At 41.0% G+C, this 13,780-nt stretch overlaps 1 protein-coding gene across 3 annotated transcripts in view; it reads left to right on the forward strand.

Annotated features, from left to right (window-relative positions):
- The first annotated feature begins 533 nt into the window (after positions 1–533).
- The window catches only part of birc2 (baculoviral IAP repeat containing 2), a 40,512-nt gene continuing 27,265 nt past the window's right edge, over positions 534–13,780 (forward strand). Inside the window, exons 1-4 of one of the 3 annotated variants that reach the window (XM_048533038.2) lie at positions 534–1,073; positions 4,816–4,876; positions 7,876–9,925; positions 10,303–10,402. In XM_048533038.2, the coding sequence (XP_048388995.1) occupies positions 9,031–9,925; positions 10,303–10,402 (995 nt within the window). In that variant the 5' untranslated portion in view covers positions 534–1,073; positions 4,816–4,876; positions 7,876–9,030. Of the gene's footprint in view, positions 1,074–1,102; positions 1,363–4,815; positions 4,877–7,875; positions 9,926–10,302; positions 10,403–13,780 lie in introns of those variants that run through there. The other 2 variants (XM_048533036.2, XM_048533037.2) reach the window with 2 other exon arrangements.

Here is a 13,780-nt window from a genome sequence, read left to right on the forward strand (position 1 = left end):
TTTACATAATCATATTACTTAACAGTTCAAATTTAAAATTATATGCATTGCAATAGAGTTCAATTATTTTCATAAATGTACATTGCATTGAGGTATCTCATAAGCAATTACAAGTTATATCTACAATTCACATTAAAGTGTGATGGCTGCAAACACTTCAGTTTAAAAAAGCAAATTATTTAAAGGAAGTGGGTATTGCAAGCAAAGCCAACATTTCTTACCTTTACCTAATTATCTTTGAACTGTGTGGCCTGGTAGTCCTTTTCAGAGGGTGGCTGAGAGTTAACCACATTGCTCTAAATCTGGAGTCACATGTAGGCCAGATTAGGTAAAGGTCATCGGTAAACCAGATGACCTTTTATAACAATTCCTTCTAGTTTCGCAGTTACTGCTGCTGAGACTGGCTATGAATTGTAGGTTTATTAATTTGAATTTAAATTTCACTGGTTGACATCGTGGGATTTGAACGTTATGTCCTCAGCACATTAACCTTGATTCTGTGAGATACTACCAACCCAATTGCTGAGTGTAGGCACAAGTTGCTTCAGTATTTGGGCGATGATGTGGGACTGGTGCTGAACATCTGACAAGTCATCAGCGACCAAAAACAGGAATCGCAGGATGAACTCAGCAGCAAATGTGGAAGGGTGAATGTCTCGGGTCCAGAGGCCCTTCTTCAGGAGTGACCATTTCGGAGCTCAAGATGGCGGGAGGCCTGGGGCTTGGGGCCAGTAGCGGGTTCACCGCCGTCTACCGAACACCGCACCAGACGCGCTGCTCTTCTAGGGTAGCGGGGCTGTGAGGGAAATGCAGTATAAAGGGGAAACCTGAGCGAAACTGGAAGTGAAACGTATTCCTACAAACCGAGGGCGGCCTCTGCGGAAAGTCCCGTCTCGAAGCCAATCAGCAACTGCCAACAATTTGAAATGCGGGTGGGCGGGGAATGTCCGTTAACGATCAGCGCGACGGATCGAGTGATCCTATAGTGTGAGGGGAGATCGAGTGACCCCAGGAGTTGTGTGTGTGTGTGTGTCAGGGGGAGATGGAGTGATTTCTAATAACAGGCGCAGACAGTGAGTATAACCAGCGGCTGATGGCGGAGTTTAAGTCGGTTTTGTTGTTGTTTGTTTGTTTGATCGATCCACAAAATGGCGGCCCTGGGCTGCGCCGTTGCGCTGTTTCCATATTAGTCCTGGCTGCTGTGTATTTGCTGATTTCCGGGAAATTCTGATTCATTGCTACACGCATTGGGCCAAACGAAAATTCTTTTAGACTTACATCATTTGCCTCTCCCTGCTTCTTAGACCTCTCCCAAAACGCGTTGCGTTCAATTTAACTCGGGGACCGACCCGACCAGCTCCGGTAAGTCGCCTGGATCTTGCCATGTTTCTTCTCAGTTCCTTTGCCTGTTCGTCATCTTCAGTTTGTCGGGACAGGTCGCGCAGTTCTGGAAAGCTCGTTTTCTAAATTTTTTTTTGTCCACCTGTTCAGATATGTAGCTGGAGCGGGTGGAGCTTCTGGTCCAGAGGTTGGGGGAATGACCACTGCGCCACAAGAACCTCCTGAAACAGGCTTGCCTGCTGCGGGATCCCAACTTATAAAACTTGTGATAATGCCTTGATATGCACCGAAGTTAGACACATTAAGATCCAGACTTAGAAATGTACTGCCATTTCTTCAGTGTCACTGGGCCAAAATCCTGGCATTCCCTCCCTAATGGCAGTTGGGATCAACCCACCACAACAGGTGGACTGAGATGATAAAGTGTGAAGCTGGATGAACACAGCAGGCCAAGCAGCATCTCAGGAGCAGGAAAGCTGATGTTTCAGGCCTATAACTTTCATCAGAAAAGCGGGGGATGGGGAGAGAGTTCTGAAGTAAATAGGGAGGGGGGGGGGAGGTGGATTAAAGATGGATAGAGAAGAAGATAGGTGAAGAGGAGGCAGACAAGTTCATCCGGCTCCACACTTTGTTACCTTGGATTCTCCAGCATTTGCAGTTCCTGTTATCTCTGATACAACAGGTGGACTGCACTGGTTCAAAAAGACTGCTCACCGCTGCCACCTTTTCAAGGGCAGCTAAGGATGGGCAATAATTGCTGGTCCAGCCAGCCTTGCCCACATAAAGCCATGTGAACACTCGTTTTAACCTGATTTTTTTAGGTTGGGGGTATTGGGCAGTGAACGGGTTGGGAGAGATTGATGTTGACCGGAGTTGGGTACTATTTCAGCCCAAGCCTGTTAAGGTGGAAGGAGACAGGAACCACAATTCACTTACAAACCTGTTGAATGCTATAGCTGTTAAAATATCAGTCACTGTATTTATTATTATAGAACCTATAGCTGCTAATTTTCATAATTTAACAAAGTAATGTATTTTAATGATGGGATGAGATTATTTTAGGGGCTCATCTTACATGGAAAAGACAAGACCATTATTACAGTATAGTTTACGGCTTGTATGTTATAAAATTGCACTGAACATGTTGAATGACGTGGAGGTGCTGGTGTTGAACTGGGATGGACAAAATCAAGTCACATGACACCAGGTTATACGTTTATTTGGAATTACAAACCTTCTGACTTTGTCAGCATGTTGAATTTATTATATTTCGGTTACTGGTTTAGAGAAATTTGGTTTGCTGATTTTTTTTAAGCCCTTAAATTCAGTTATTAACCCCTTTATTGTAACATTCTATAGTTAGCATAAATGGAGCTACAAAAATGGCAAGTGTTGGTTTATAGATGGCAGAGGCTATATTTGTAAATTCAGTAAATGTCTGGAATTAAAAGTCTGACAACGAAACCATTTTCGATTGTTGGAAAAACCCATCTAGTTCATTCCTTTTAGGGAAGGAAACTGCCATCCTTTCCTAATCTGGCTTTCACGTGACTCCAGACCCACAGCAATATAGTTGACGTTTAACTGGCTTTTGCACAATTAGGGATAGGCAATGAATGATGGTTTAGCCAGCGACACGTTTATCCAGAGAATGAAGTTAAAGCAAAACACGACTCTTCCTGATAAAGCCCTTTCACATAATTCAAATGTAGCGATTTCACTGAAACAGTATTTTGGACTCTTTACAAGAAAATACATTTTTCCCCTTTATGTTTAGGAATGGTAATCTGTCGCAGTGTGATTTTTGGCCGAAATGGACTTGTTGGATTGAAGGGCCTGTTTCCACACTGTAGGAAATTTTAAGTTTTTTTTTCTGAAAAAAAGCTTAATTAGGATTTTTTTTTAAAAAGCCTCATGAACCCTGGGACAACAGTGTGAGCGGGAGGAACACAGTAGGTCAGGCAGCATCAGAGGAGTAGGAAAGTTGATGTTTCAGGTTGGAACCCTTCTTCAGAACTTATCAGAGCTCAGTTTTTCCTGCGATCTTTATTAAGGAACGTCCACTTGTGAGATCTGATTTTAAAATAACTGAAATTTAATGAATTGTTCCATTTCATGCTAAAGTCACTAGTCCCAGAGGTCCATGGGGTTGCTTTCCTTTTAGAGATACAATTGATGGTGGTTTAACTCAAATGTCACTGTGCCTCCGGTGAGGGGCGACACCAAGGAGGACAGACCTTCATGGTGTAAACTCACCTGGGGAGGGGTTGTGGGCGCGAAGTTAACCCACCCTGGCATTACTGTACGTTGCAGACTACCAGTCTAGCCAACTGAGCGAACCAACTCCAGCTCTACTAAAAGGCAGGCTTTTGACTCACTGTCTGTTCATGCTTCATCCAGATCTGTTTTTGTTGGCAGTTTTATTAATGGTGGTCTTGTATTGCCATCCACTTTTGAGAGCAAGGCAAGGACGTAGTTCCAAGCCTACATCAGCCCAAAAGTGATTTGAAACCATATTGGTGATATCTTGAGCCATACACCAGCCACTGGCAAACCAGCTCCCGTAAGAGCTACACTGAGCCATTAAATTGTTTCATTGCTGTGTTCTTAACACCTTCATGAGTAAGATATAGAACCAAACTAGTAATGGCTGTGTGGCTAAGGAAATGAGTAAAATCTGAAGCTCCCTTCTAGTCCAGCAGAATTTTGACACTTTGACTTGAATGATATAGGCAGATTTTTGATGAATGTCTGATTCATGCAGTCTAAGTAGTGTATCATTGTACAAGGTCATGGAAAACATGGGCATTAAATACTTTTGAGTATAACTCATTTATTTAAAAATTCATATTGTTTTCCTTGGTTTGATCATTTTTGTGCAGGTGTAATGAAACTCGATCACTTTTGATTTTCCCTGGTGCAATTAAATTTAGCTGTTTAAAAGGACAATTTGAAGTGGGTTCTTGAGAGGTCTGTTAGCAAATAAGATATCAAAAAAAGCCCCTACCTCTAATAAAACAACAGCTTGCATATCTATGCGTCATGAACAGAGAAGAGCATTCTAAAGTACTTCATTATAAGATGATCAAACATAATGTACACCAAGACAAAGAAGGACATACTAGTAAAGAAAATGAAAATGTTTGCTAAAGAAGTGGAATTTGGAAATAGACAAGGCGCGGCGTGGTGGGCCAGAATGAGTAATGAGATGCTAGATAGAGTGGGGTGTGGTTTGGGAAAGATGTGATGGGGAGGAATTTTGTTTTGCCCCACCTTGTTACTTGGTGTGTTTAACCCTGTAGTTTTTTTCTTCATTCTTCAAGGACCTTTCCAGTTTATATTCCAAATCTCAAACTGTAAAATATTGACCTAGAAATTCTGATCCAGGCCAGAAGCCTGTTTGGACTAAAGATTACATACTTGCCTTTTGATTATTTCTCCTCTGAAATTTCCTGGACATGAACCTCCTCCTAGGAAACAGAAAGTATTGCAGCCAATTGTGAAGTTGATCAGCATGGAAGCCCGTCCCCCATGAGTAAGTGTGGCATATCCACTGTTTAAATGTACAGCAGCTAGTATGAAAGAATAAATATGTCCGGGCAGGAAACACTTGGCAGGTGGATTAGAATAAGGTAGTAGATGAGTGTGCAGTTGCTCCAATTTTAGTAAAGCATGTTTCTACTTGTAAAATTTTCTGATTGCTTTAAAACTTGAAATCTGAATTGTGCAGAAAAAAGAATCAAAATAGAATGTGATATTGCAGATGCTGGTAATTTGAAATTGAAGAAACTCAGCGGGTCTGGCAGTATCTATGGAGAGCAAAACAGGGTTCTGACGAAGTCTTAGTTGTCACGTCCTTACTGGGTAGCATGCTAGAAATCGAACCCAGCTGTTCCAAAAGTGGCCACTGCAACCTTTTTAAAATATTAAGGTATGCAAAGTCATCCGTGTCATATGTAGACAAGCAAAAAAGACTTTGTTCCCTCCTACTGGGTAAACAGTTTGATTACACCCATCCTCCAGATTTGGCTGAGTGTTCCTTTTGTTTTCCACGTCCTTCAGGAACTCTCTCAACTTCATAGGAAGCACCAAGTGACCGGTTAAAAAATTATAATTGTTGACTTATTGGCTAACAGTAACAGCTTACAGCAAATGCTGGGAGAACATTAACTGGCTTTCTTCAGGCATTAGGTTTTTTAAACTGGAGAGAGGGAGAGACATCATCTACATCTTGATCGGTTGGAAGGCTGCTGCCAGTATCATGCACACCCATAAGCTGTACACCTATCCAGGAGCCGATCAGAGAGTTGTCAGGCTGCTTGCCTTTGGCATCTGTAGCTGGTCACAGTTCCACAAAGCACTCATCAGCTCTTGCTAACCAAATGTGACTTTGTACACCAACTGTTGGAGCTGCCTATTTACAACTGTCTACTCCTATGCTTGAACAAAGCAGTGTTGAGACCAGGCTTATTGGCTTTGAGTGACCTTTTAAAAAATTCTGTCCTTTATTGTGTCACAGTCCACCTTTCTTCAGTCTACAATCAAAACCAAGTAAAACACAAAAAAAATGTGATCATGTTCAGGACTTGATACATTAACTCTGTACCTTTCCACAGACTAGGAAGTAGATATCTTCAGTTTAGTGTGTAGTTCTTACTTTCGTTAATCATTTTGATAAATGAAATACAGATATGCAGTTAAGGCGAGGTGGTGTCCTTATGGAATTGTTGCGAGTAACCTAGGGACTTGAGTAAAGTTCTGTGGACCCGTTTCAAAATAATAGCATCATTTGTTGAGTTGAAATCTGGAAATAAAAATCTAATGAATGCCATGGTCGGTACGACAGGTCGGCACAACATCGAGGGCCGAAGGGCCTGTACTGTGCAGTTATGTTCTATGGGACGTCAGTGTATGTGCCATTGACTAGAGTGAGTGAGAATTGGGAGGGGTACCCTCTGCTGGTTGGAGTCATGTCTGGCTCAGTGAAACATGGTTGAGGTTATTCAAGATCTATCATCTCTGTTTCACAACATCTTTGCAGTCCATCAGGATGGTGTCATTGGCCCCGTCATTTGCAGTTACTTTATCAATGATCAACTGTCCATGAAAGTCCGGAGTGGAGATGTTTGCTGGTGACTGCACAATGTTCACTGTTCAGGACCTCAGATACTGAAACAGTCCATGCCTAAATGCATCAAGACCCACACAATATCTAGTTTTGGGCTGACAAGTGATAGGTAACACTTATGCCACAAGTGTCAGACGACTCTTTCTGATAAGAGACAATGTAACCATTGCCTCTGATATTCCATGGTATCGCTGAATTCCCCCATTTCAACGTCTCGGGAATCACCTTTGACCAGAAGGTTTTGGTCAAAGTACTGTGTGGCTATAAGAACAGGTCAGAGGCTAAGGATCAACCTAGGTCACCTCTGGATTTCCCCAAAGCCTGTCTACCACCTACCTGACACAAGTAAGGAGTGTGATGGAACATTTGATGCTTGCCTGGATGAGTGTGGCTTCACCAGCATGCAAGAAGCTTGACACCATCAGGACAAAGCAGCCCACCTGATTGGTGCTACAGTCACAAAAATTCAGTCCCTCTCTCATTGATGGCCTGTGGTAGCACTGTCTATGAAATAAACTGCATAAACTCACCAAAAATCCTCAGACAACACCTTCTAAGCCAATGACCACAACTATCTAGAAGGATGAGAGCAGCAGATATCTGGGAACAGTAGCGCCTGCAAGTTCCCCTCCAAGCCGCTCACTCTTCTGACTTGGAAGCATTTTTACTGTTTCTTTTCATAATCTTTGGGTCAGAATCCTGGACATGCTTCCTAATGGCATCAAATGGACTTCAGTTGAATTGATTGCATATCTCCACCTTGTTAAGGGCAGCTGAGAATGTACAAATAATGTTGACCCAGTTCGTGATGCCCACATCCTGTGAATTTAAAACAACCACTTCACAATTGATGCAAATTTTAACAGTCCTGTAATTTGACAACAAGTAATTTGACAAGATAAGTGTATTTCAGAATTGTAGACTACAGATGGGGCCTTTGGCCCATCCACTTTGTACCACCAAAAGTACACTATTGTCTATGCCATTCCCATGTTCCTGCACTGGGCCATAGTCTTGAGTATTATGATATTTTGAGTGCTCATCCAAGTACTTTTTAAAGATTGTGTGGGTTCTTGCCTTATCTACTCTCCCACACAGTGCATTCCAGACTCCTGTTGGTGGAAACGTTTTTTTTCCTCAAATCCCCTGTAAACCTCTTGCCTGATGCTTATTCACCTTTGTTGTTGACCTTTCAGCTAAGAGGACCAGCTACTTTCTATTCGCCCTGTTCATGCCTTGAACAAGTCTTTAAAGTATATTGGATGATATGCAGATTAATGTACTTTAATGAAAATACTGCTGGCAAAAGTATTTGTTGATTTAAATTGTGATGTTTGTAAGACTTTTTTGTAATAAAATCAAATTTTTTTGCTAATTCTCTTATTTTTCCTCCCCATCATTTTCAGGTTTTTTTGGGAAGACCTCGATAGGATTGGCCGTTGTTGTTTTCCTGTGACATTAACTGTTCCAATTATGCAAATATACCAGTTTTAAAATTTGATACTTTTAACTTCATAATGGAGGGCTAGACTCACATGGGCGTATTACCTTTTTTGGAAGGAGCTTTGTTTCCCTTCACTCAGTTTAATTTTTTTTGGATGGAGGACTAGGTACCATGTTGAATTGAAACCCTTGCACTGATCATAATTTATGAAATTTTGTTTCCTTTGATCCCTTACTTTTTGCAGTACAACATTTGGTAGCATGTTAAACAAAAATTTCTTATGCTACATTTCTGGACAAACATAGGCTATAAGAAAGAAATGAAGAAATTTAAAAAATGGATTTGTATTAATAAAAAAACTTCTTCACTCTTGGAATTAAATTCAATTACATGAGCAAAGCCATCTCTCAGTTTTGAATATTAAAGTGCCTGTTACAGCTAAGTGCATTGTTCTGAATGCTCAAATAACCTGTTGCGAATTATCAGGATTTGAAGGAACCAAAAAGATCCACAAATTGAGAAAATTAATAGTCAAAAATTTAAAACTTAATTTTTCACCTAACACCAAAGCAGATCACTTGGTCCTGCTCTTGTTCCTGAGGGACCTTGCTAAATTGTCTGCCATGTTTCCCACAGAATTATAACATTTCAGAACTACTTGGGAGGATCCAAAGTTTTACTGTTAATAGGTATGTCAGCTTTTTTTTATCTTGGCTTTCTTCTTTCTTTCACAGAATTTTTTTTCCATTATGGCTCTCTTTTAACTCCAAATCAAAAATCCTGATTCTTAATTCACCTTGAGAGGAAACCAGACACAGCATATAGATGTTCTAGTTTAGCATGCTGCTAAATGTGGGCACTGCAGTTTTCTCTCCAAATGGGGCGATATTAGCATTTTAATAATTTCAGAGTCCCTATGTGGAACCTCCTAGGTTTGGGTTGGATTCATTCGCTTCATTATTTAACTGCAGTCTGACATGCATTGTAATACTTATCCACTCCCATGTACATGACTCTCACCAGCCTGACTTCAAATTGAGAAACATTTTTGTTTTGACAAGCTGTTAACAAAGCTCCTTCCAAAAAAGGTAAGCCCTCATTCTATATAATACTCCTAATGAATATATTACAAAATCAGAATTTTGGCTACTTCAGAATTGGCAGAGATCAAGAGCTGCAGTATGATTTGTCCTCAGAACTTTACCGCATTTCAACATTTGCTCACTTTCCTTCAAATGCTTTGGTGTCTGAAAGGAGTCTTGCACGTGCTGGATTCTATTACACTGGTTTAAGTGATAGAGTGCAGTGTTTCAGTTGTGGAATCACTGTTGACAATTGGCAAATGGGTGACAGTGCTATTGAAAGACACAGAAGATGCAACCCAAACTGCAGTTTTATTCAGAATCTGCCTTCAGTTGTTGAACACTTCTCGGTTCGTTCCACATTTTCTCCACCGAGTGCGACCTCTTTGCAATCACCCTTTCATGAAAATGGAGCTCATATTGGATTAGAGTACAGCAGTCCTAGTGATCCAGTTGTCTCCAGAAGTGTGGAAAATATTTCTCATCAGTTGAGATATCCGCAGTACAGTGCAGCTATGTGTAGTGAAGAAATGAGACTGCAAACCTTTCAGAATTGGCCCTCTTATTCTTCTTTAATTCCTGCAGAGCTAGCCAAAGCTGGATTTTATTATACTGGGGAAGAAGATAGGGTTGCATGTTTTGTATGTGGTGGAAAGTTAAGTAATTGGGAACCTGGAGATCATGCAACATCTGAACATAGAAGACACTTTCCTTCATGTCCCTTTGTTTTGGGGAATCAGATGGGTAACATTCCAATGAGTAATACAGAATCACAAAGACCGGAAGAAAGACCTGAAACAGTTCGAGCTATGCATCCACGACATCCTGAGATGCAATCTTATGATACTCGACTACAGACTTTTTTGAGATGGCCAGTCAGGAATTTTATTCAACCTGAACAATTATCCCGAGCTGGATTCTACTATGTTGGTAATTTTTCCTTTTTCTGATTTGTTTTGCTCCTAAACGTAGCATATATAATTAATTAAAGTTTTCAAAAGTAATGGAAGCACTACAACTATTTTCATGTGTTTAGAGATTACTAGGTCATTTTAATGTTTTGGTTGGCGGGGGAATAAAGAGGAGCAGGGTAATATTACTTATAAATGTTATTTAATTGTTCTTAATTTGTAAGTTTGTTGAGGCATATTGACCATTTGCTTTCCACTTTGAGGCCTTGTCAGCAATGGCAATACTTTCTGATACCTCTTAAAATGTTCCTTGATAGGGACGTGCTTAATTTGCTGATAGTGTAAAATATCCTATAACATAGTGGAGAATTGACTGTGTATTTTGTTCAACGCTAGGGCAAAATGATGATGTGAAATGTTATTATTGTGATGGTGGCCTGAGGAGCTGGGAAGCTGGAGATGATCCATGGGTGGAACATGCAAAGTGGTTTCCAAGGTAAGTTGTTCAGTTGAGCTTATAACCGGATACATGGGAACGTGTTTCAAAAGAATAGATGAATACCAATGTTGAAAAAGCTATAAATGCATTACTTTATATCTTGATTGCAAGTCCTCCAGCTTGCTCCATCATTTAATAGTATCGTGACTGACCTAATATTCCTCTCATCCACTGTCTTGCTCTTTCCCCATAATTTGAGAGTTTCCTATTGATTATGAATCAATCTTTCTCAGCTTTAAATATACACTACGATTGTACATCCACAACTGTCTGTGGCAAGGAGCTCCAAAGACGATCAACCTTCTGACAGAAGAAGTTCCTCCTTATCTCATTGTTAATTGGTGCCTCTTTATTCTGAGACTGTGCCCTCTGGTCCAAGACTGTCCCATAAGGGGAAACATCCTCTCAGCATTTACCCTGTCCAAGTCCTTGAGAATCCTCTGATTTGACGAGATCACCTCTCATCCATCTAAATTCCAATGAGTACAGAGCCAGTGTATTTAGCCTTCGTTCGTAAGATAATCCTTCCATATCAGAGATTGTCCTCGCATACCTCTGAACTGCCTCCAGTGAAGTGATATCATTCCATAAATAAGGGGACCAGAACTGTTCTCTGTTCTCTAGGTGTGGCCTCACCATAATCTGTACAGTTGCAGTAAGACTTCCCTCTTCGTGTACTCCAACCCCCCTTGAAATAACATCCAAGATTCTGTTAGTGTTCCTGATTACCCTTTTGCACCCACTTGCTAGGTTCAGGTTTCGTGCACAAGGGATTGTGAATAGCTCAAAAATAACAGTGTGAATCTGGAGGAGCACAGCAGAGCAGGCAGCATCACAGGAGCAGGAAAGTTGACATTTTAGGTTGGGGCCCTTCTTCAGAAATGTGGGAAGGGTCTGGGTCTGGGGAAATTAAGTGGGATAGCGATAGTGAGTGTAGGTATCACCTATCGCCATCCAACCTACTTTCCCCAGCCTCACCCCTCCTTTCTCTATTTCAGGGCCCTCCTCCCTCTCCCTCATTTCTGAAGAAGCGTCCCGACTCAACATCAACTTTCCTACCCCTCTGATGCTGCCTGGCCTGCTGTACTCTTGCAGCTCCACACTGTGTTACCTCTGACTCCAGCATTGACCGTTCTTACTGTCTCATTGTGAATTGTTTAGACCTTTTTTTTTGTTAGCTCTTCAGAAATACAAGCTTAAAGCCTGAATTTTTATGTTGATAACCTGTATTATTGCAATCAGCCATGATATTGTTATACAGTTTGTACTAAGATTAAGGTATTGCTGAAAATTGTGTTGTCAAAACATTTCGTCTTGCACTCACCAGAACAAGTTGCAAGAGTGCCAGTTCAGGGACAATCAACATTTGTGCTATATGAGAGGAGTGTATTGACTAGTTGATATGTGGGCTCTAGTAGAGGCATTGTCATAGAGAATGCGCAAATTACTTGACAGTTGTCAAGCTTTGTTTTAGATTTATAAACCAGGTTTGTTGTCATGTAATTCATCCCAAAGACTGGTAGATTGTATCACTCAGCACATCCCTTCAGCTGTCTGAAACAAACAAGGTGCGCTTGCAAAACAGTATCCAAAATTAGATGGGATAGGTCAACATTTGCTCGATAATTCTTTGTGAGCAAAGACTTGCATTGGCAGACTATTTAGGATTATCAGCCAGGTTGACATATATTCATATATTACACATATTCATACTGTGCCCTGTTCTTGCATGTACAAAGAACTTGTACGTCCACTGCACCTGCTTTAATTGAACAACATAGGTGATAGCCATTCATTTGACCTGTTTCGCGTGACAATGCCTTGACCTATCAGAATTTAGATTTTGATTTGACTTATTACTGTCTTATTCTGAGTTGGTGAGAAATATTGTTTTGCTTGCTATCCAAGCAAATCATACCTTAAGTACGTCAAGGTAATAGAACAGAATGCAGAATATAGTCTTGCCACTGAGAAAAGGTGCAGAGAAAGATCAACTGTAATGATAGGTCAGTTCAAAAGCCTGATTTCAGCAGGGAAGAAGCTATTCTTGAATCTATTGGTACATGTTTTTAAACTTTTGCATCTTCTCCCCAATGGAAGAGTGTATAACTGGTTATGTTGGCTACTTTCCCAAAGCAAGAGGAAGTATAGACAGAATGGAAGGCTGGTTTTTGTGATGGACTCGGCTGCTTTCACAGCTCTCCATAATTTCTCTCCGTCTTAGGCAGAGCAGTTGCTATACCAAGGTGCGCTGCATCTGGACTGAATGCTTTCTATTGTGCATCTATAAAAATTGGTAGGGGTCATAGCGGACAGGCTGAATTTCCTTCACCTCTTTAGGAAGTAGAGGCATTGGCACAAGAAAGTACACCAATGTAGATGGACCAGGACAGATTGGTGAGATTTACTCCTCAGAACTTGGAGCTCTCGATCATGTCCACCATTGATAAGTACAGGGGTGTGTTCTCCACTCCGCCACCTGAAGTCGATCACCAGTTCCTTCATTTTGCGGACATTGAGGAAAAGATTGTTGGCTTTACACCATGCCAGTAAGCTCTGTATCTCTTTCTTGTACTCTGTCTCACCATTGTTTAAGATCTGATCCATGAGGATGGTGTCATCAGCAAATTTTGTAAATGAAGTTAAAGCAGAATTGGCCACTCAATCGTGAATGTATAAGGAGTACAGAAAGGGGCTGAGTACACAGCCTTATAGGGCACCTGTGTTATCGCCTATCTTTAATGGTTGCGATCAACCTGTTTGAGTTTTAAATTTGAAGTCTGGTAGGTAACTGGCAATCAGCATTAGCTGGTGCATCCTTCATCATACCATTTGTCAGCCAGACGGCACTCCTCTCATTTTGTACAAATGTTGGATTTTCCCCTTGTATTCGTACACTTGCAACTTCTCCTGCTGAGTGTAAGGTGAAAACTTAAACTTATTTTTCAGCAGTACTGAAGTTCTGTACTGTCAGACAATGATAGTGTGTACAACTATGGACAGAAATGATTCTTTACAAAGACATAGTTGATCATTTCCCTTTGTCGTGAACACATAAAATAAACCTCCTTGCTCTTTCAACCTCTGTGCAGCCCATGAATAGTTGACTGCAATGACTTCTCCATGTTGTCAAGTTGGCTGGAACTAGTCACCTGGTTCCGTTCTTATCTGTCTTGTAACCAGCGAATCACTCAATGGCCTCTGTCCTTGCTTCCATACCATTACGTTAGTGTCCCACAAGAATCCATTATTGACTGACTGCAGTTTCTCATGTCCATGCTATCTCTCGGTTCATTATCTGAAACCAGTTCATTTTTCATGTGTATGTTGGTGACATCCACTTTACCTTTTGATTTCTTCACTGCTGTTAATCCA

Source organism: Stegostoma tigrinum, chromosome 6 (assembly GCF_030684315.1).
Source record: "Stegostoma tigrinum isolate sSteTig4 chromosome 6, sSteTig4.hap1, whole genome shotgun sequence".
Taxonomy (NCBI): Eukaryota; Metazoa; Chordata; class Chondrichthyes; order Orectolobiformes; family Stegostomatidae; genus Stegostoma; species Stegostoma tigrinum.